Raw genomic sequence first — 21,882 nt, 5'->3', positions numbered from 1 at the left:
GTTATTATGCTTATTCATGATTATTTTATTACATTACATCATTACATTAATAAAATGCTAATTATTAATCACTTATGAGAAGTTCTGGTCATTGAAATAAGTAGCCTCTGCTACATTTATGTCTTGGGTGTTTGAAATACAGAGGAAGTGACAAATTACGTAATATAAATACATTTAGTTCCTGTGATTGTTTCATTGTAGTTTTCCTGTTTCAATAATGTTCAAAACATGTGTCAAACATAACTTTGTCAGAATTTTTTTTTTTTTACATGTTTGGTACTTAATTCAAGCACACTTTTCTTTACTTTTTAGATGCAGAAGATGAAGTTGGTGGTTGGTCAGCTCTCTTCATGAGGTGATGCTGTGGATAACTGAGCAGGGCCACAAGCACCTGCTTATGTCAGACAGAGAGCAATTTAAAATATAAATAAACTTTGACCACAATTGTGAGGTACACATGCCAGGTCACACATTATGTTACCCCCTGCACAAACACCATTACATTTCCAACTGCTCATATGAGTGATTACCATTCCTTTAAATCACATCTACTGACTGCTATCACCTTTGATGCCAGATTTGACACAGTGTAATTGAAAGGGCAAAAAAAAAAAAAAATCACATCCATTTCATTTTTTTTGAGTAATTACAGGCTGTTTCTACCAAAATGTTTGTTTTAAGTTTAACAGTTCATTTTCTGAGCTTTCTTGATTTCTTGTTGGCAGGCCAATCATTTCTTGAGAAAAATGTCTGTATAAAATCAATAAAATGCTGAATAATTGACTGGTTGTTAGTTCATATGCATGCTTTTTTTTATGAAATAAAAGTCAAACTGTTTTACACAGGAATTTATTTTCATTTTTTACATAAATTTAAATGACCCTTTGGGCCGCGAGACACTAGCACTAGAAGCAACATTGAGAGTCTGCAAATAAATGACGCGACCAAAACTCAAGGACTCCTTGTTTGGATTGATTTGCCGTAAAGCAACAAGTCTTTCCTCAGGTAAACGACAGTGGATGTCAGGTATAACGATCCCGTGTTCACCGTGATGGTCCAAGGGTAGTGCCTCTTCAGCTTGCTGGATCTGTAATATCAAATACATTTATGAAAGCTACAGTAACTCCAAGAACTTTTACTCATATAACGTTTTTTCCTCTGGTTATGTACGCTTTTACCAGCAATAAAACTGCCCTGGCCTGCTCCTCTTACAGTAAACATGCATCTCGCTATGTCTACATTTTATACCCCTTGGTCTGCTCGCACTCTAAAAGAAAAAATCTAGTCAGTGTAATTGCAAAAGTACACCTACAACTCAGATTCCCCTTCTGTTTCAATCTGACTCATACAGTAAACAACCAGGACCAATAAATAATAATCACAGAATTATCACGAATTTAATCTCTACTTCAAACATCCAAGATTTAGGGGAAGCAGCTAGTGTAAATAAATTCGATTCCCAGCCCTGCCTGTATGTGAAACAAATGCAAAGGTTTCTTTATGAGTATAAAAAAAAAAAAAAAAACTTCATCCTAACAGCTATCCCAAATTAGCCGTATATTTGTGTTTTGACTGCCAACAACATAGCTTCATGACTGACTCATGTATCGGACCATCAGTTACCTAGCTAGCTAACATGGCTAAGCAATGCTGAGTGAGTGATTACGTTAATTGTAATGGTTAGAACAAATCACCGGATAAACGATAGATCAAGGGTTGCTTTTAGATAAATGTCAGATAAACAAAACGGAAAACTAGAAGTGGGGGGTGTCATATTTACCTCGATGCTGGCGGCGACTGGACAAAATGAACCAGGAAATAGTCAGACGAACATTGTCACACCCCCATTCCTATCTGACCAATGAAAGTTGTCGCAGCGGCTTCCAAGCTGACCAATGACAAGGCTTCTATCATCGGTTGAACGGAGGACCCCGCCCACACAACACAGAAAAAGATTCGCAACCAAAAAACAGGTTTCAATCAAAAAACAGATTCGCAACCAAAAAACAGATTCGCAACCAAAAAACAGATTTGCAACCAAAAAACAGATTTGCAAACAAAACGAAAAAAATGTTTGCAAAAGATTTTCTTAAAATACAAATCCATGTTTGAAATGGTTTTTTTTGTTTGCAAATATTTATTTTATATGAAAACCCTTTTTTGTTTGATTAAAATTTATTTGAGGTTGCAAATCCCCTTTTTGTTTGATTGAAATTTTTTTTTGATTGCAAATTCCTTTTTTGTTTGATTGAAAATAAAGACACAAATTTCTCTCCATACGGAACGCCCACGGAACGGAACGCCCACGGAACGCCCACGGAACGGAACGCCCCTATGCTCTTGATTGACGGAAAGTGACGCTGCTGTCGTGATCCAGTAGTGTTGTTCTCAACTTCTCTGCAGCGAGCGGTCGCCACGAGAACTACGAAACGAAATCATTCCATCCATTATCACAACCTCTTAGTTCTCAAAAAGTTCCCGGGGACGACACGAAATAATTTGTAAAATGACGAGTCGGGAGCAGAAAGTAAGTGGACATGTATTTTATTTAATGAACATGAGCACATAGGTCGCTAAAGAAAAGTTCGTTTCCCGCACAGAAAGTTTGAAAAATGAATTGAAATGATTTAGTGGAACACAATGTTTTTCTTCCATATCTCTCTCGTTGAATTCCAATTGTTATTTCACATGGAACAATAGTTTGAACCTGTGTACCGTACAATATGATGACCTAAAAGTAGTAACTTGCAAATGGGGAATCCACCATGACGCTGTACGTAATGCAAAATGGTGTAAGCCCAATACATCACATATTTGCAGCAGATAGGCCTGTATAGCGTAGCTACGTAATTAATTACCATTAATGTATCGATGGGATTTGAATAATAACATAATTTTACTCTGTTGTGGCATGAACGTTAAGAAATCTTTACATGAGTCCAGTTTTTTGTATTTATGTTGGTATGTTTTTGGATTGTAATTGCCCAATTCTACAGTCGGATGACAAAAGATTTATACAAATCAAATGTGTTCTAATTTGCACTCAGCTTCATCGAACCGTCTATAAAGATGGACACCTACCAGCACCCATTTTCGAAGGCTTGAACCGATACAGATGCAGCATTTGTGCCAAAGGTGGAGAGTTTGCATATGTTGTGGCACATCTGCAAACTCATGATAAGACGGCAATTTGTCATGAAGGTATGTTGTAGTTTGAAGTCCACTATAATCAATTTAAATTTTGTCAATATGGCAATTCTTTCTTAGTTGCCATGGTAAACAATTTATATAAATATGAAAAAGAATGTATTGTTAGTTTTGTGAATGATGAATACATTTCGGTACAACCTAAAAAGTACTCACTGATACTGATGCCAAGTAATGGATGCCACTATTATGAACTGATGATATACACTCACTGGCTAGTCAAACAGAACTACACAGAGTAGAGACTTTAACATTGCATCTTTATCAGAGAATCATGTGGCTCTGACATTTATACAATATAAACAAATTATGTGAAAGCTACAAAAACATGCTGATAAGGAATTCTTCATTCCACTACTCTTGTTCGAAGAAGATAATGATGATCATATTGATGATGAAGACCAGTCTATTTTTAGTTTATGCGGTTATGTTCACAGCTACCAGAGGAGATTTTACGGTCCATCCTGATTCTTGCTGTCCTCAATGATGGCGAAGGCGCAATCCACGTGCTGGCCCTGACATGCACCCGATTCTGGATGATCATCAGATAAGAATCATTTCGTAGGGAAGCACATTTTCAGTGGCTAGACAGTAAGTTGTGAGGGAGTGGGGATCATGAAGATAAGTGGTTAAGATAATGGATGGGTGGACAAAAAAAAAAAATTCTGTCTGTCTATCTATCTGTCTGTCTGTCTGTCTATCTATCTATGTGACAGCTAAGGCTGTTTGAAAGCACTATATACATAAGATGACTTGACTGTCTGTCTGTATGTCTATCTATCTACCAGGTGTCGTCAACTGGAGTGCATTTTCACCTGATTTTAAAAAGATGTACAGGATCCCCTATTGCCTCAACCCTTGCATCCAATGCAATTCTATATTTAAAAAATATAAAGGGTTCTGGGGACATGGAAAAAGAGGAGAACTCATTGTTTTTTATTCAGATTACAACATTCACAGACGCTGCAGCAACTGCATAAATTTATGTCACAAAATAAATGTGATTTGGAAAACAAAAAAATGGGAGTGGTTATTTGAAGTTACAGAAGCATGTACATTACATAATGCTTACATGTATCATAAAATCATGTTTGGAGAGGAATTTTGTGAAAAATGATGAAGTAGGCTACTTTTTGTCATAAATATACCACCTAGTATTGCTTGTTGTAGGCCTTTATGGAAAAATATATTTTAAAGATGGCTAACAAAAAATAACATTTTGTATGTATATCACAATTAAACCAGCTTTAAAATACTATTTCCACCTCATAATTTTGTGGAAATAGTCTTTTTCATATGTGCTACGTTTGTGTGTTTGTTGCAATAAAGTTTAGTTTGTCGCGCCATTAATTGCATTAAGTTACTATTCTGTTTCTAAATACTCTGTTTCGTATGTGGTACGTTTGTGTGGTTTTTGCAATAAAGTTTCTACTTTAGTCCTCTAAGACTACCCGTAGCCTGCGGGGGCGGAGTGTTCCGCTGGGGGAGGAGTGTTCCGTGATTGGTGGGCGTATTGTTCCGACTTTTGTCCTCTAAGACTACCCGTAGCCTGCAGGGGCGTAGTGTTCCGCTGGGGGAGGAGTGTTCCGTGCTTGGGGGCGTAGTGTTCCGTTCTGCGGTCTGCAATCAGATACAATTGGGGCGGGGAGAGAGAAAAAAAAAAAAAAAAAAGCAGAGTACGCCATCAAACGGACCAATCACGAGCGAGCTACGCCCCGCCATCTACGGCGTGCAAGTATTGGTGACGTGTGCACCGAGCGACGCGGCACTTCAAATTCATGGCTCGCGTAGATCATGTGATCTACGCCGGTCATCAACGCGAGAGCAAATGTGGAGGTATAAATTAGGCTTTAGTTTATGGTAAAATATTTTGTGGTTGTTCTCAGAAGTTGCGCAGGGTTGTGTTTGTGGTTGGTCTAGTAAGTTGTGCACCCTATGGGGGGCCACTACCAGAAATTCTGCCTAGGGTGCCAAGTTGCTTAGGAACGCCTTGTATGTGATAATGTAGGCCAATCTATTAACGCATTGTAAATTTACTACATAATGAAATGTTTTGATCACTCCTTGATGTCATCAGGTCTATGAAAGACCACTTCGACGTGTCACAAATGAACGGTTTACCTCGCGTCGCAGAATATCACCACAAATGTTCATTTTATGCTCTTTTAAGTGGGATGAAATTACAATCAAATGAGTTACAAAATATACAATTTGTAGATGAAAAATTCGAAAGCAAGTCTCCCTGTTCTGTGTATTACGTTGAGGGGGACATCAAAAACAATTTTTTAAAAACATTTAAAATGTTTGGCTTTTTGGAACATGTCATATTGTCTGATCTGCTCACAAAACAACGTCAATCAAGCTGCGGCGCTTATAGCCCCATTCCAACTCTCTCTGGAGAGAAACTAGTTATTTCAACATTTGTCATTTCATTCATTAAGTGGTGCTACTGTAATGGAATGTATGTTTAAACAGATTCTCAGCTCCATTATAATTAACGTGAGGCTATTTTTGGGGGGAATAAATTGCAGCAACTAACGTACTACTACGAGTACTACTACTAGTACTAAGTACACCATTTCAATGTAATTTTCAAACATCTTTTTCATGTAATAAACTGTATAATATCGTCTCTTTCCTTTCTAATACATGCAACTGATAGGAAATGGCAAGTGCAACTGTGGAAAATGTGAATGCTACCCAGGATTTGATGGCTCAGCATGTCAATGCACAGTGTCAGAGGAGGAGTGTCGTACCCCGAATAATACAATTTGCTATGGCAGAGGGAATTGTAAGTGTAACCGTTGTGAGTGCAAAAATGGATACCAACGTCCACATTGCCAAGATTGTCTTGGTTGCCCTGACGCTTGCCAAATCAAATTGTAAGTACTTTAATCGTTTTTTAACTTGACTGACTTAAATGGACTGTCATATATTCTCCAACCACCTTTTTTTTTTTCTTTTCAGAAACTGCATTGAATGCCTTGGCTTTGATTCTGGTCCTTTAAAAAAAAACTGCAGCATGGCTTGCAGAGAGAGCATTTTGCATGAAATGGTAGATCAGTTCACTTTTTCTAGCACGCTGTGCCGGCAAAGGGACACGAATGGCTGTTGGATCAAATTCAAGCTGGATCAACAGGTTGGAGAGGATAAGTACATTGCTGAAATTATGAAAGAGAGAGGTAAGATTATTTACCATGTAAATACATCAACACATATCTAGTAGGGATGTTACGATAAGGGCAATATCGTGATATTAGAACTGCCACAATATCGTCGTCGTCATGTTCACAATATTTAAAAGGAACACATCTGTTAAAAAAGTCAGGTTGATTTCCATTTGTTCAAATCTAGCACCCTCTAGTGGCTATTTTGTTAGTGCAATTTAATTTTCATTAGGGATGTTTTGGCCTTCTATGTTTAAAATCTATGCTCATGGGGTATATGCCACGGAAGAGGCGGGACGTGACACACACAACAGTTTATTTCCGGTCCGGGTTGAGAATGCGCAACCCAGGGGCACAAAGTCGGAAACACAAGTATTTTTGACGCAGCCCACACGTCGCAAACCGAACCGGAAACAAACTGTTGTGCATAAAACAGTCCCGCCTCTTCCGTGACATATACCCCATTGTCATATGAAAGGGAACCTAATTTGCTTGTGAAGCGATCACTGTGTGCTTGCATTAGCAAGTAAGTGCCTCAATATTGTTAGTAGAGATTGTAAGTGGTTTATATGCATTGCTGTAATGTACAAAAGCACAATATTGTGTTTTTTTTAGTATGACCTCTTTTTTTTTTACAATATTGTGATCTTTTTTAAATATCGACACGATATTGTTATAATTTTCATATCGTGACCTTCATATCGTGAAAAATCGAATCGTGATGTGGTTGAATATCGTTACATCGTTACATATCGTTAGGATCGCGAGATGCTGTGACTATCGCGTGACCGGTAGCGAGACTGGGAAAATCTAACATGGCGGCGCTCTGCTGCTAAAATAGAATTAGCTTTATATTTCTAATTAAACCCGAATTTAATGATTAGATAAATTCGATTTTTTTCTTTTCTAAGAAAGATCGGAAATATTATCCAGTGTGGACGACCTCGAACGTTTTATTGACGATTATTTTTATAGCTGCGCGATGGATGATCTGGCGGCTAGTCGGGATAATCCTTCGGAAAAAAAAAGGAAAAATGACTCGTCAACAGACACGGACGATTTAGCAACCGCCGACGTATCGGTGAGTATGCTGGATTCCATAAATAAAAAACTTGACGTCCTCTGTCTTATCCGCGAGGACGTCAAAGAATTAAAGGCAAGTTTGGAATTCGTTAGCCAACAGGTAAGCGATCTCCAACGCGATAACTCCGAGCTACGCTCCTCTCTCGTCGCTGTCACAGCCGAGTTGGAGACGATTAAAAAGGAAAATAAAATGCTAAAGGAAACGGTCTTAGATGTTCAATCCCGTAGTATGCGGGAAAATCTAATATTCTCAGGTATATCCGAAAATTCTCCAGATAATCCAGAGAGTGAGATAAAAAAATTCATGACATCATCGCTAAAGATCCCACAGGAGACGGTAAATAATATCTCTTTTCACCGTGTACACCGGCTCGGAGCTCGTAAGGGCAATAAGCCCCGTCCTATTATTGCTAAGTTCGAACATTTTAAACATAAAGAATTGGTAAAAAGTAAAGGACGGGAGCTCAAAGGGACATATTTCGGGATGAATGATCAATTCCCAAGAGAGATAAACGAGCGGCGAAAAGTACTGTTTCCTATAATGAAACAAAATAGACAGGAGGGTAAACGGACTTCGATGGTCGTTGATAAATTATATATCGACGGCCAGCTATTCCGAAACCCAACCTCGACCCCTTGGCTGTTCTAACTGACAATTGGTAGAGCCGAGCATTGTGTGATTATTTGACGTATGTATATGTATATGTATGTGTATGTATATGTATATATATGTATATGTATATGTATGTATATGTATATGTATGGATAATGGGTTACGAAATAAATATGAATTTATATTATGCATAGGCTATATAGTAATAATAATAATAATAATAATAATAATATAAAAATATATTCTTAAAAAAATAAATTAATAATAATAATAATAATCTCGCTTAGGTCACCATTTACTGGTGTATTGTTATGTTGAATCCCCCACAGATTTCCTTCACACTCACTTCCCCCCACGTTTCTTCACTATTATACTTATCTACTTGCTATCTCTCTCTTTATATAAATTATATAAATTGCCTAATTACTCTTTTGCTATCCTACAATATGTTAATATTAATAAGCAGCTTATATAGATGTATACATAAGACTGATTCTATATTGCTTGTATGCAGAAATTAGTTCTGGTCTCCTGGAATGTGTGTGGCGCTCGCTCCCAGGCAAAAAGAATAAAAATTTTAGACCATCTCTCAAAATTTAAGGCAGATATTTGTCTCCTACAAGAAACCCACTCACAAAAATCAGAAGAAAAATTATTTATAGATACAAATTTTAGTCACGTTTACTCTGCCTCCTATAATAGTAGACAAAGAGGTGTCTCTATACTTATACATAAGAATTTATTCTTTACTCTAAATAATATAGTAACAGATTTAGAGGGCCGATATATTATTATCCAGGTAACTATATTTAATAAAGTATATACAATTGGTAATTTATATGCCCCAAATAATGATGACCCTGATTTTTTCCATGAATTTTTCTCTCGGTTACTCGATTTAGCAACAAATTCTACTATTATTATTGGAGGTGATTTTAACACGGTCTTGAACCCGTTAATAGATCGTTCTAATAATACGATATATACAAGGCGATTACGATCCGCTAAAGTAATAGATGAATATATGGAGGATTTTGGCCTCAGCGATGGCTGGAGACTTCAAAACCCAAGTAAGAAGGAATTTACTTTCTTCTCTGCTGTGCACCGATCATTCTCAAGAATTGATTTTTTCCTTACAAATAATTCTATTGTTGATAAAACTGCTATAAAAATACATTCTATAATTATAAGTGATCATGCACCAGTCTCCCTCACTCTACAAATTGACTCTACCTTTAAACCTCCCCCGATATGGCGTTTTAACATCTCATTACTGAAAGACGTAGAGTTTGATAAAATTATTAGAAGGGAGTGGGCAGATTTTTTGGAAATAAATGACTCTCCAAATATATCTCCATCTCTTCTCTGGGAAGCAGGGAAAGCGGTAATTAGAGGGAAAATTATATCATATTCAACTTATAAAAAGAAACAGGATCAAAAATTAGAAAAATACCTGGAAGATAAAATTAAACAACTAACGGATGAATATGTATTAAACCCAAATAATCAAATATGGATAGAACTACAGAATATAAAAATACAGTTAGATAACATGTTATCTAAAAAGACAGAGTTTATAATACAACAGTTGAGATATAATAATTTTGAACATAATAATAAATCAGGTAAATTCCTGGCAAATCAACTTCAACGGAATCGGGAAAAATCTCTTATAACGGCTATTAAAGATATAAATGGTGAATGCACACAATCACCAGAAGAAATTAACCATATTTTTTATAACTATTATCGAAATCTATACACAGAAATTAATAGACCTAACCCTGAATATATTGAGGAATTCCTAAACAGCTTAAATATACCTCAGTTATCTATTGAACATAAAGATATTCTCGATACCCCGCTTACTATAGATGAGTTGTATCGTGCTTTAGACAGTATGCCTAATGGCAGAGCACCTGGTCCAGACGGCTTTCCGGCTATATTTTTTAAACATTTCTGGTTAATGTTTGCTCCATTATTTCTAAGAGTAGTAACTGAAATTAAAAGTAAAGGTGATATACGTCAAGATATGAATATAGCAGCAATTAAACTTTTATTAAAGCCAGAAAAAGACCCTACCCTCCCGTCAAGTTACCGACCGATATCACTAATTAATACCGATATTAAAATTATCGCTAAGGCCTTGGCATCTCGATTAGAGACGGTAATCTCGACAATTATTCATAGTGATCAAACAGGTTTTATTAAAGGTCGTCATTCTACTAATAATATTAGGAGACTCTTTAACTTGATTAGTATGTCACAGCGGTATGATAAAAAGGCAGTTGTTATTTCGCTGGATGCAGAAAAAGCATTCGATAAAGTTAACTGGTCCTTCCTCTTTGCTGTCTTAAATAAATTCGGCTTCGGGGAGTCATTCATTCAATGGGTCTCAATATTATATGATTCTCCTAAAGCTACAGTTACTACTAATGGGATTACATCACAGAGTTTTACTTTACAAAGGGGAACAAGACAAGGGTGCCCAATGTCTCCTTTATTATTTGCTATATTTATTGAGCCGCTTGCATTAGCTATACGTCAGGATAGACGGATCCAAGGAATCCACTCCGGGACAATAGAACATAAAATTAATCTATATGCCGATGATATATTACTCTATTTAGAAGAACCTGCTATCTCGCTAGGGGAAGCATTTAAATTAATAACTAAATTCTCTCACTTATCAGATTACTCTATTAACTGGACAAAATCAACATTATTACCTATTACAGAAAATTCATGGAATCCTACAAGTCAGGATCCACACTACTCCTTTCCTACAGGTAATTTAAAATACTTAGGTGTTAAAATTTCACCTAAGTTAACTGAATTAACTTCTTTAAATTTTTCACCATTATTGGATAGTATCCGTAGTGACCTGGAGCGCTGGAATAATCTTCCGATCTCTTTAATAGGACGGATAGCTACTATAAAAATGAAAGTTTTACCAAAGATTAATTATTTATTTTCAATGATTCCATTTAAACCTACGTCTAACTGGTTCCAATCGCTGGACTCTGCTATCATAAAATTCTATTGGAATAAAAAAAAAGCCAAAATTAGTCTATCTACTCTTCAGGAAAGTAAATCTAAAGGAGGTTTAGAGGCACCAAACTTTATGTACTATTATTTAGCTAATCAACTACAATATCTTGTGCTATGGACACAACCCAACAGAGATACTAACTGTTGGTTGGAATTGGAGCAGAAGGATTGTAATAATCTTAGACTGTCAGATTTACTCTTTATTACAAAATCAATAAGACGACATAATTGTTTTAAAAACCCAATGATAGCCGCCACCCTGACTGCCTGGTGGAAGGCATTAGAAATTACAAACTCCCAATTGGCGCCCTGTGGGCTCTCTCCCATTTGGCATAACCCCGACTTTCAACTTAATAATCAGTCGTTCCATTTAAGCCTATGGGAGCAGAAAGGAATTACACACCTTCATCATCTTTTCTCAGATAATAAGTTTATATCGTATACAAACTTGGTCCAGAAATATGAAATAAAAAAGGGAAATTTCTTACATTATCTGCAAGTTAAAAATATGGTTAAGAAACAAATCCCAACACTTCAGGATACGCTCCAACTGCCTGTCTTAGCTAAAGATATTATAAAGCTTTCTCCAACAACAATAAAGAAAATATCAAAAATATATAAGTTATTTTTATACACAAATAAAACGTATTTACCGACTTTAAAATGGGAAAAAGACTTGTCTATAGTTCCGGAACCAGACTTTTGGACCCAAATCTGTGAAAATGTATTTAAAATGACCAAACAGACAAATTTGCAACTTATCCAATATAAGATACTTCATAGTACATATATTACACAATATATGATGAAAAAAATGGGACTCTCTGACTCCGACATTTGTCTCCAGTGCTCACAAAACACTGCCGATACTTATCTTCATGCTTTATGGTCATGTACTCCAGTGCTGCATTTCTGGACTAAAATCTTGGAAAAGCTCGCTGATATATTAAACTGTAGGCTTCCTTTATCTCCAAGATTGTGTTTACTAGGTGACTTAACAATAACTGAGCTACCATGTAAACAATCTCAATCTATATTTATAGCCCTTACTATTGCTAAAAAAATAATCCTTGTCAATTGGAAAAATAAACAATCTCTAAATATCGACCACTGGTTAAACTTACTAATAAATTATATCTCAATGGAAAAAATCTCTGCCTTAAATAAAAATCAAGTATCAAGATTTAAACAAATATGGTCTATGTACATAGAATATTTTAATCTCAATTTGGCAACTTAATCCTGCCAAGATTCTGCCTGTTAACGAGAGCCACCACATCGTTACAACTTCTGTTTTCGCTGCTTCTGTATTTGGTATTTTGTATCTGATTGTTTTTATTTTTATATAGTCAGGAACCTAGTTGCTGCTAGTGGGCTCGAGCATACCACACTATACGACACTATACTCAATAACTCCTTAAGATCTATTTCTAGTGGGCACTAAGCATCAACACTTGGTGTTACTGCATGCTAATTAGTCAATTTTCTTGACGCCGTCCCCTGTGGTCGGGCGGGGGTGGTTCTGCCCCCCCCCGTTGTCTGCTCGGTGGCGGTTGCGTCTTGGCCGCTCCCTGGGCCCCCTGTGCGGTGCGGTGTTGGGGTGCTTCCCCTGGTGCCCGGGGCGGTGCCGTCCCGGCGCGGTCCGCTGCTCCGTGCCCGGCGGCGCGGTTCGGGGTGGGTGGGCCTCCGGTGTGCCCCGTGGTTCCCTCTCCCCTCCCCCTTCCTCCCCCCCGTCGCCTCTCCCTCCTCGCCTCCTCCCGCCCATCCTCCTCTGCCTCCCGGTCCCTTTTCCCTCGTCGCCCCCCCTCCTCCTCCCCCCCGCCCCTTCCTGCCCTGCAGCCGCCCTTTCGCCTTCTTGTCGTCTTCTCCCCGCTTCCCCCCCCCCCCCTTCCCTGTCTGCCCTGCGGCCCCTCCCCCTCCCTCTCCCTGGGCCTGGGGCTCCCTCCCCGGCCCGGGCGTCGGCCTCCGGGGGCCGGGCGAGGGTTTGGGGCCTGCCCCACTCCGGTATAACTCCTGGCTCCCCGGGCGGGCTCCGGTGGCCGGTGGGCTGTCCGGTAGCCCTGCTGCGCTGGCTGTCCGCCCATTGTGGTGCCGGGTGGATGAGGTGGGGGGCGGGTGGGGGTGGGGGTGCTGGGGGGCGGGCGTGCCACCTACACCCGCCGGGTTGGGTGAGGCCCCGCTGGTCGCTCCTCTTACTCACTTCACTAGCTTGCACTATACACTTTGTAAATATACACATAGGGCACACAACACATTTCTTGGTGGGGTGGGGAAGGGTGGAAACACCGTCTTCACCCTTCAACTCCCCTCCAATTTTAATGCACCTCACGTCCAAGGGGAGGGGTGAGTTGGGGCGGGGAGCCATCAGAGGGGATGGACTGCAGTGCCTGGCAGCGCTGTGGTCCCCCCCATTTGTGTCCCTGCCCCACCACTTTGTCCCTCCATTCCCTTTTTTAATGCACCACACATATACATATTCATTTTTTTGGGGGTGATACGGGTGTGTCGGAGTAGGGGAAATTTTTTCCCTCTGCTCCGACTCACCTGCTCCCAATTTTAATGCACCACACGCACACACTTGTATATACACTGGGTGGGGCCACATTCACGGTGTAAGGGTAGAGCTCGCCAGTCGGCGAGCTGGCGGACTCAGTAACAGGGTTAGGTGTCACTAGTACTCTGGCGTGACGACCGGGGCCTCTCCCCACCGGGCTCGGTGTTCTGGTGTTCCGCCTTCTCCCCTGGTGCTTCCTCCTCTGCTTCCCCCCTCCCGCCGCTGTGCAAATCTCGCGCGGCTGGAGGTGGGGTGGGCACATCTTCCCTCTCTGCGCTGCTGCCCGGTGCCGGTTTCCGGGGGGGGGGGGGGGGGGGGGGGTGGCCGTCATTGCCCTCCCTTCAGTGAAGATATCGAGGATCCACTGTCCTCTTCAAGAGTGATCGTATATTTTGCATCCTGGGTGTTGGAGGTAGAGTCTCCGCTTCTATTAGGTTTAAAGAAGAAGTTTAACAACTCAGAATCTAGAAGAAAACTAACAGAGTCCGGGCCGGGATTCGAACTGTCGGCACAATGATTTATTTGACAGAGACATACAAACAAGACATATATTCTGTCCAAAAGGGAGGAGAAGTCCGTAGAACAAAGAGATGCACTGGTTTTTATAACCTTACTAGATCCACGCCCAAACCTTTTTTTAGGGCGTAACATCTTAAGGTAACTAACTTTATTGGCCCACTCCGACATATTAGCCTAATTATTCATATGGATTTCTTTGGCCACTAGAGTGCACCACAGGATTGAAGTTTAACTTTGTGCTGTACTAGTTCATGACCACTGGGGGCACTGGGACTCCATTCAAATTTAGGCCCGTAACCTTTAGCCTACTCTTAGAGTTGCCCTCTGTACGAACCACAGGTTTTGGCACGCTCACGTCTAGCCTTCCGATCGTAAATCTTGTGGATAAAACTTTTTTTAAAATTTATTTAAATTTATTATTTTTTTTTATAGTTTTCATCTGCTTTGGAGGCGCACTGACTCTTTCCCCATTGCGCTAATTCGTTGGTCCAATTTCGACACTTTTTCTGAGCTAGTGGATCAGTGCACTTTATACATTTTTATCTCACAGATTCCTCCAAGGCCAGCCAGCTTTAGGAAGATTACATTTAGAATGTATTACAATGTGGTTCACATAAAATAATTCTCAATTGACAAATATAGTGTCACAAAACCCACATATTCCTTTAAATTTACATAGATGTCTAAAGTAAAATACATCATTTCCCAGTTTCATGATGTAAACATCATGAACAATCAAGGTCAAACATGAGATCCCAACCTATGTGTTTATCACAGTAAATATGTGCATCAAAGTTTAATAATTCTAAAAAAAAAAAAAAAAGGTGATTAAATGGGATTAACTGGTAAAACATACAGAATATATTAATTGTACAATTTTCTTTTGAGGCACAAACATAACTCTAAAAATGTCCAGGGGCCTCATTGATAAAACTGTGCGTGAAAACCTGCGCAGAAATGTACGTAGGAACGAAACTCAAAACGCACGTACGCGGAAAAAAAATTGAGATAAAACCATGCGTAGACACACATACGCATATCTGTACGCAAGTTCCCTTTATAAATGCCACACGATCCCAACCGGTGTGCGCAGCAGATTCCACGCCATTCCCTGCCTCAAGTCCGCCTATTTCCTCCCATTTTTGGCAATGGAAATCAACTCATCTGCGTATTAATAAGCAGCACGTGTTGGCGAACACCAAATCAAAACAATTTGGACGGTCAATGAAAGGCAAGAAAGAAGGCTAAATTCACCGTGATGTACATAGAATTTTTGTGTGAACAGTACGTCCTATAAAAAAACCCCAAAAAGATATATATATATATATATTTAAGAAAAAAAAGAGGATGTACATTGAACCCCTCATTAAAGGGGTCGAGTCACGGAAGGCCAATAAAAGCAAGCAGGACGAGTTGCGGCAATGCCGCTGCAGGGCGCACAGTAGCAGATTTTTTCTCTTTTTTTTTTAAGACAAAAAAAAAAAAACTAATTAAAAAAAATAATAATTGTAATAAAAATAATCCATCCACCCATTCATTTTCCTAACCGCTTACACTTTTATTGTCTTTACTCAGACTTATACTAAATTGTCTCAAAATTAGGCGATCTATAGGCCGCCCTATTATTGTTGTTAATATTCCCAATGTGTTGCTTATGGATCTTCATCCAGAATCACGGCATGGATCGCATTGTGAACGTTTATGGCCGGCGCGCGCATTTCTTTCTTGTACATGCATGACGAAACCCTATCTACGCAGCAAAGATGCACCCAAGACTATTTTTCTAGCTTTTTTTTAAATTATTTCATTTTTTTTATTATTCTTATTGTCTTGTTTCAATATAGTTTTATTTAGTCCTTAATGGCAATTGCGCGGCGGGCGGGTGAAGTTACGATAGACGCATATTGTTGCGCGTCGCGATGATGTAATGCGTGCAGTATGTGTCCACATTAGTTGTCACTAATGTGATTTGTTGCATGAGGCTTTTTCAAGATAGGTGATCAATGGGAGAAGACGGGCGTTTGTTTAAGATATTTATTCGCGTGCAGCTTTCCGCCCCCCTGCGTGCTTGTGACGTCTGCAAAATATAATAATGTGACCCAACATCCAGCATACAGCGTTTGAGGAATAGAAATACACCACACAGCTGATTGTGTCGCTGTTTTCCCATCTCTCCAAAATGTGCGGATTGCGTACGGTAGGTCCAGACTTGACGTGGCGGTGCGTAAAGTTTCACGTTCAGTTTGTTTTCTATAAATACCAACTTTGGCGCAGAAATGTTCGTACGTAGAGTTTTTGCCTCATTTTGATCGTACGCAAGCTTTATAAATGAGGTCCCAGGTGTTGATGAGGTAGGAATGTTCAAAGTTCAAATGCAGCGATCAGGGTGGGGCGGTAAGGGAGATGCTTTCAATTTTCTTTGAGCAGGGTTCATGCTGCCCCCAATCATCAGTCAATTAATTCAGGCCCAATCAGTACAGTCCGGCTTATTATGACACGGCGTGGAGAGGCGGAGGAGAACAGTTGGCCGTAACGGCTGCAGTTTATTAATAGGAAAAACAAAACACCTCTTACTGAGGTAAAACGCTGAACATAAAGAGCTCCAAACTGGAGAGGAAAAAAAAGGGCACTCAAAACAGGGACAACAAAAGGCGCTCCGCTGGGGAGGAAAAAGAGGGGCAAACACAAGGCGCAAGGCAAGGCAAAAAACGAGGACTGTGGCTCAAGAGCTGTGGGAACGCTTCTATGCACTGGTTGTGACACTTTGGCAACGGATGGTGGTGGATGATGGCTTTTACTGGCTGGGTAATTGGAGATAGGTGGAAGTAATCATGGACGGGGACCCGTAATGAATGGCGCAGGAGGAAGGGCAAGTGAACTGAGGTGAGAGGGTGGTTAGTGATTTCAAAATAAACAGGAAGTGACGTAACAAAATAAAAGCGGACGCCGGCCCGCCTATGGCAGCGTGACAGTACCCCCTTCTACGGCCGGCTCCAGACAGCCCAGGCACGACGGGATGCGCCCTGTGGAAATCTTTGATGAGCAAGGGATCCAAACTGAAGCGAGAGGGCACTCATTGCCTCTCTTCAGGACCGTATCCCTCCCAGTCCACCAGGTACTGACTTCCCCGGACCCGCTTCCTGACATCCAATAATTTTCTGACCTTGTTTAACTTGTATACCTCTATCATCTCCGGAGGAGGAGGTACAGGTTTGGGCAGGACCAGAGAACTGTCCTGGACCGGCTTGACCTGGCTGACGTGGAACGTGGGGTGGACGCGGAGGGATCGAGGCTGGCGAAGGCATACAGCAGCAGGACCTATGGTCTTGGAGATGGGATATGGACCCACTAACCTTGGCCACTTGACCAGCTCAGTGGTCAAGTGGTAGTGTGTCCACCCTGAGAATGGGAGGTCATGGGTTCAATCCCCCAGCTAGGTCACACCAAAGACGATAAAAAAAACGACCCACTAACCTTGGGGCTAACTTCAGGCATGGTACCTTGAGGTGCAGGTTTTTGGTTGACAACGAGACCCGTTGACCCGGCCGGTACAGGGGTGCGGGTTTCCTCTTCCGGTCAGCAGCCCTCTTCACTTGGTCACCTTGATGTTGCAGCACTGTTGGGCTGCTGACCAGATTCAGTGACATCTGCGGATCATGGCATGGACGGAAGGTACAGACACTTCCTCTTCCAGGTCGGCGAAGTAGGGAGGATCATAGCTATGGACACATATGAAGGCTGTGATACCTGTAGCGGACGTGGGCAGAGCGTGTGCGAGTTCGACCCATACCAGATTCTTGCTCCATGACGGGAAACAAATTGAGGTCTACGGTCCGACATGATATGGCGAGGAAATCCATGGACCCGGAATACTTGGTCAATCATGATTTCTGCTGTTCTTTTGGGTGAGGGTAGCTTGGATAATGGGATGAATGGTACCATTTTGGAAAAGCGGTCAACAACTATGAGGATGGTGGTTTTACCGTGTGAAGTGGGAAGTCCGGTAACAAAGTCCAGGGAGATTTTGGCCCAGGGTCTTGAAGGAATTGGGAGTGGTTGGAGAAGGCCCATCCGGGGTTGGTTCGATGCCTTGTTCCTGGCATATATTGGGCAGGCCTTAACGTATTCCCGCACGGAGGCCTCCATAGACGGCCACCAGAACCTCCGGGCGATGGCATTCAAGGTCCTGCGGGTTCCTGGGTGACAGGATAAACGAGAAGTGTGTGCCCAATGAATCACCTGGGATCGCAGGGTCTCTGGAACTAAGAGCCTACGTGGTGGGCACTCTTTGGGCGGATTGGTGTCCTTGAGGGCCTCCTTGACATCTTCCTCAATTTTCCATGCCATTGCTCCTATCACACACAGTTATCACAGTATCACAGTTTCTGGGAAGGATGGGTTCGGGTTCGGTCACTGTAGACTCTGGATCGTGGATTTGTGATAATGCGTCTGCTTTGATGTTCCGGCTTCCCGGCCTGTAGGTCAAAGAGGCTTTAACCTGGCTATCCATGTCTGACTGATCGTGCCCTTTTATTGGATGTCTTTTTTTTCTTTTTCTTTTTTTTTTGTGTGTTTATGTGTGCGTGCGTGTGCGTGCGCGTGCATGCATTTGTGTGCGTGCGTTTGCGTGCGTGTGTGCGTGTGTGTACAAATACGTATAAATTTATACTCATTAATTCACCTAAAACCTTATAAAAATCCCATTACCCTTCACCTTAACCAGGTACTTCAAAGTCTCGCCAGAGTCGTGAAGTTCAAATGGTCAGGAGACCAGAGAAAAGGTAAAAAAAGATAAAGAAAAATAAATCAAAGTGAAATCCAGCACCGGCCAGACACTTCCTGCCTTCCCCATGGTTACAGAATCAGAGTCTTACACTGACCCCAGAAGCCTCTAAATTCCAACAAATTAACGAGATCTCGAGAGTCCGGAGGAAAAACTAAAGAGAGGAAGGAGGGAAGGATCGATGAGGCAGAGTGAGATCCATAGAAACCAGTACAGTGATACCTCGGTTTACGAACTTAATTGGTTCCCAGAGAGTGTGTGTAAACCGAAAAGTTCTTCTTCCGATCATTTATTTCCCATAAGAAACCATTAAAATGAGAATAATCCGTTCCCAGGTCCCTATAAAACATAATTTTCTACTAAATAAGCCTTAAAACTACACAAAAATATACCTTATTTTTATTATTTATTTTTATTATTTTTTTATTGTATTGTATTTAAAGAAATAAATTGTACTGTATAATAAAGTCGTTTTATTTTACTTTGTGATGGTAGTTCTTAAGGATAGTAGCAATGGTAGACTTACTTCATTCGCGAGCGTTTCACCGCGTAGAGTGTTTATGGAACGGTTGTCGCTCATTCGCACTTTCGTGCTCACCGGAGCGGAGGAGGTGTGTCCCTTGGTGACAAGGAAGTGGAGCACTTTAGCGAGTCAACAAGTGAGCACCGTCAACTACTTTCACCTCTTTCCTGGGACTAAACAGCCGTGGCACGATTTTCTCCTTTTTTGAGGTACGTGATGGCACTTTCGCTTTTTTTAGTGGCGCGAACTCCATTGACTGCAATGCAAACGCGCCGCCGAATCGGCGTCCCTCGCTGGTAAGCATTAGGCTTAAAACTAGCCTGTGGTGGGGTCTTTTTCGGTCCCATAATAGCAAAAGTACACTCAAAATGTCTATCAAACACAAACCGCGTCCGCACTAAAAGAAAGGGGGTGACGAACTGCTTACTGGGAAGCTTACTGGGAATGTGGCTGAAAATTGGAGGAGATTTAAGCAACGCTTCGCTTTGTACCTGTCGGCAATGGGACTCGACGAGGCAAGTGACAAAAAGCAAGCGGCAGTGTTTTTGCACGTTGTGGGTGAGGACGCACTAGAAGTTTACAATAACTTCACATTTGCTGATGGAGATGGAATGAAACTGGATAAGATTATGGATAAATTTGAAGCATACTGCATACCTAAGAGAAATGTGACATTTGAGAGGCACAGATTCTTCACGTATGTTCAGAAGACAGGAGAGACAATTGACCAGTATGTAACAGAGCTACGGAACAGAAGTAAGACATGTGAATTTGGTGGGCTGACAGACTCTTTGATAAAAGACAGGCTTGTGTGCGGGATTCCTGATAATGGTCTAAGAGAGAGGCTATTGAGAGAAGATGATCTCGACCTGGAAAAAGCATTAAAACTGTGCAGAGCGGCTGAAACGGTAAAGGTGCAAGCAAAAGAACTAGTCAGTGACAGCTGCAAGGTTGATGCTGTGAATAAGAGCTCACAGAGGAGGAGTAAAAAGGATGCTACCTCTGAAATTAAACAGAAATTAACGTTGCCAGTTAGCAGAGTTAATAAAGACAAGACTTGTGGTCGTTGTGGAACACAACATCCTCCTAAAAAATGTCCAGCATTTGGAAAAACATGCAACAACTGTAACAAAAGCAACCATTTTGCTCGATGCTGCAGAAGTCGTACCCCAAAACAAGACAAGATCCATACGGTAGATGAAGATGACAATGAGGAATTTTATGTGGATGCTGTGACAGAAAATGAAGTGGAAAAAAAAGGATTGGTTGATGACACTACAAATGAATGATTCGCACATAGAAGTTAAACTGGATACCGGTGCCCGGGCGAATGTCATCTCAGAAACAGAGTTCAAAAGAATCAGACCACGACCCAAAATACATGCAACTAAAGCAAAAGTGAGTGGATACTCAGGGGCAAGAATACCTGTGAAAGGAAAATGCATCGTTAAAGTGACACACAAGAACAAAGTGCATACACTAGCATTCCTTGTAGTTCCAAAGAATGTGCAGCCAATACTAGGTTTAAAAGCCTGTGAAAGACTGAACCTAGTTAAGAGAGTGCTTGTTGTAGAAACTGATGATGACACTGATTATGATAATTTGATGGAAAAATACAGTGATCTGTTCCAAGATCTTGGATGCCTTTCAGGTGTACACACAATCAGAGTGGACAGCAAGGTGCCACCAGTCGTTCATCCATGCCGCAAAGTGCCATTTGCTCTTCAAAAGCCACTGAAAGATGAACTTGACCGGATGGAAAACCGGGAAGTGATTACAAAGATCGATGAACCGACAGAGTGGGTGAGTTCACTCGTTGTGGTGGAGAAAAAGAATGGACAGCCAAGAGTTTGCATGGATCCTAGAGATCTAAATAGAGCAATACTGAGAGAGCATTTTAAACTCCCTACGAGAGAAGAAATAATGTCGCAGTTCGCAAATGCAAAATACTTTAGCAAACTGGATGCATCATCAGGATTTTGGCAACTGAAGCTGGACGATGCAAGTTCAAAACTATGTACATTCAATACACCATTTGGCAGATATAGATTCCGGCGACTGCCATTCGGCATTGCTTCCGCACCTGAGGTGTATCACAAAACAATACACATGATCTATGAGCACCTGCAAGGAGTGGACACGTCAATGGATGACATCATTGTGTGGGGAAGTACAAAAACAGAACATGACATGAGACTGAGAAAGGTTCTTGAGGCAACCAGAAAAGCAAATCTCAAGCTGAATAAAGAAAAATGCCAGCTTGGTGTAAAAGAACTGACATTTGTAGGGGACATCCTGAGCAGTGAAGGAATCAGACCAGATCCCAGAAAAGTGTCAGCAATCGAAAATATGCCGAGGCCAAAATGTAAGAAGGATGTACAA

At 40.9% G+C, this 21,882-nt stretch overlaps 1 protein-coding gene across 5 annotated transcripts in view; it reads left to right on the top strand.

Annotated features, from left to right (window-relative positions):
* Positions 1–21,882, top strand: part of itgb2 (integrin, beta 2) — a 139,133-nt gene that overhangs the window by 108,197 nt on the left and 9,054 nt on the right. The window contains exons 13-15 of one of the 5 annotated variants that reach the window (XR_013287411.1): positions 3,048–3,201; positions 3,645–3,798; positions 3,996–4,206. Coding sequence is in view for 3 of the 5 variants with exons in the window: in XM_077537721.1 (XP_077393847.1) it covers positions 5,870–6,089; positions 6,175–6,389 (435 nt within the window). In the remaining 2 variants the exon portion in view is untranslated. Of the gene's footprint in view, positions 1–312; positions 1,478–2,403; positions 2,528–3,047; positions 3,202–3,644; positions 4,209–5,869; positions 6,090–6,174; positions 6,390–21,882 lie in introns of those variants that run through there. The other 4 variants (XR_013287410.1, XM_077537721.1, XM_077537722.1 and 1 more) reach the window with 4 other exon arrangements.

Source organism: Festucalex cinctus, chromosome 11 (genome assembly GCF_051991245.1).
Source record: "Festucalex cinctus isolate MCC-2025b chromosome 11, RoL_Fcin_1.0, whole genome shotgun sequence".
Lineage (NCBI taxonomy): Eukaryota > Metazoa > Chordata > Actinopteri > Syngnathiformes > Syngnathidae > Festucalex > Festucalex cinctus.
The sequence above is the reverse complement of the archived record's forward strand: the minus strand, read 5'-3'. Positions and strand labels throughout refer to the sequence as shown.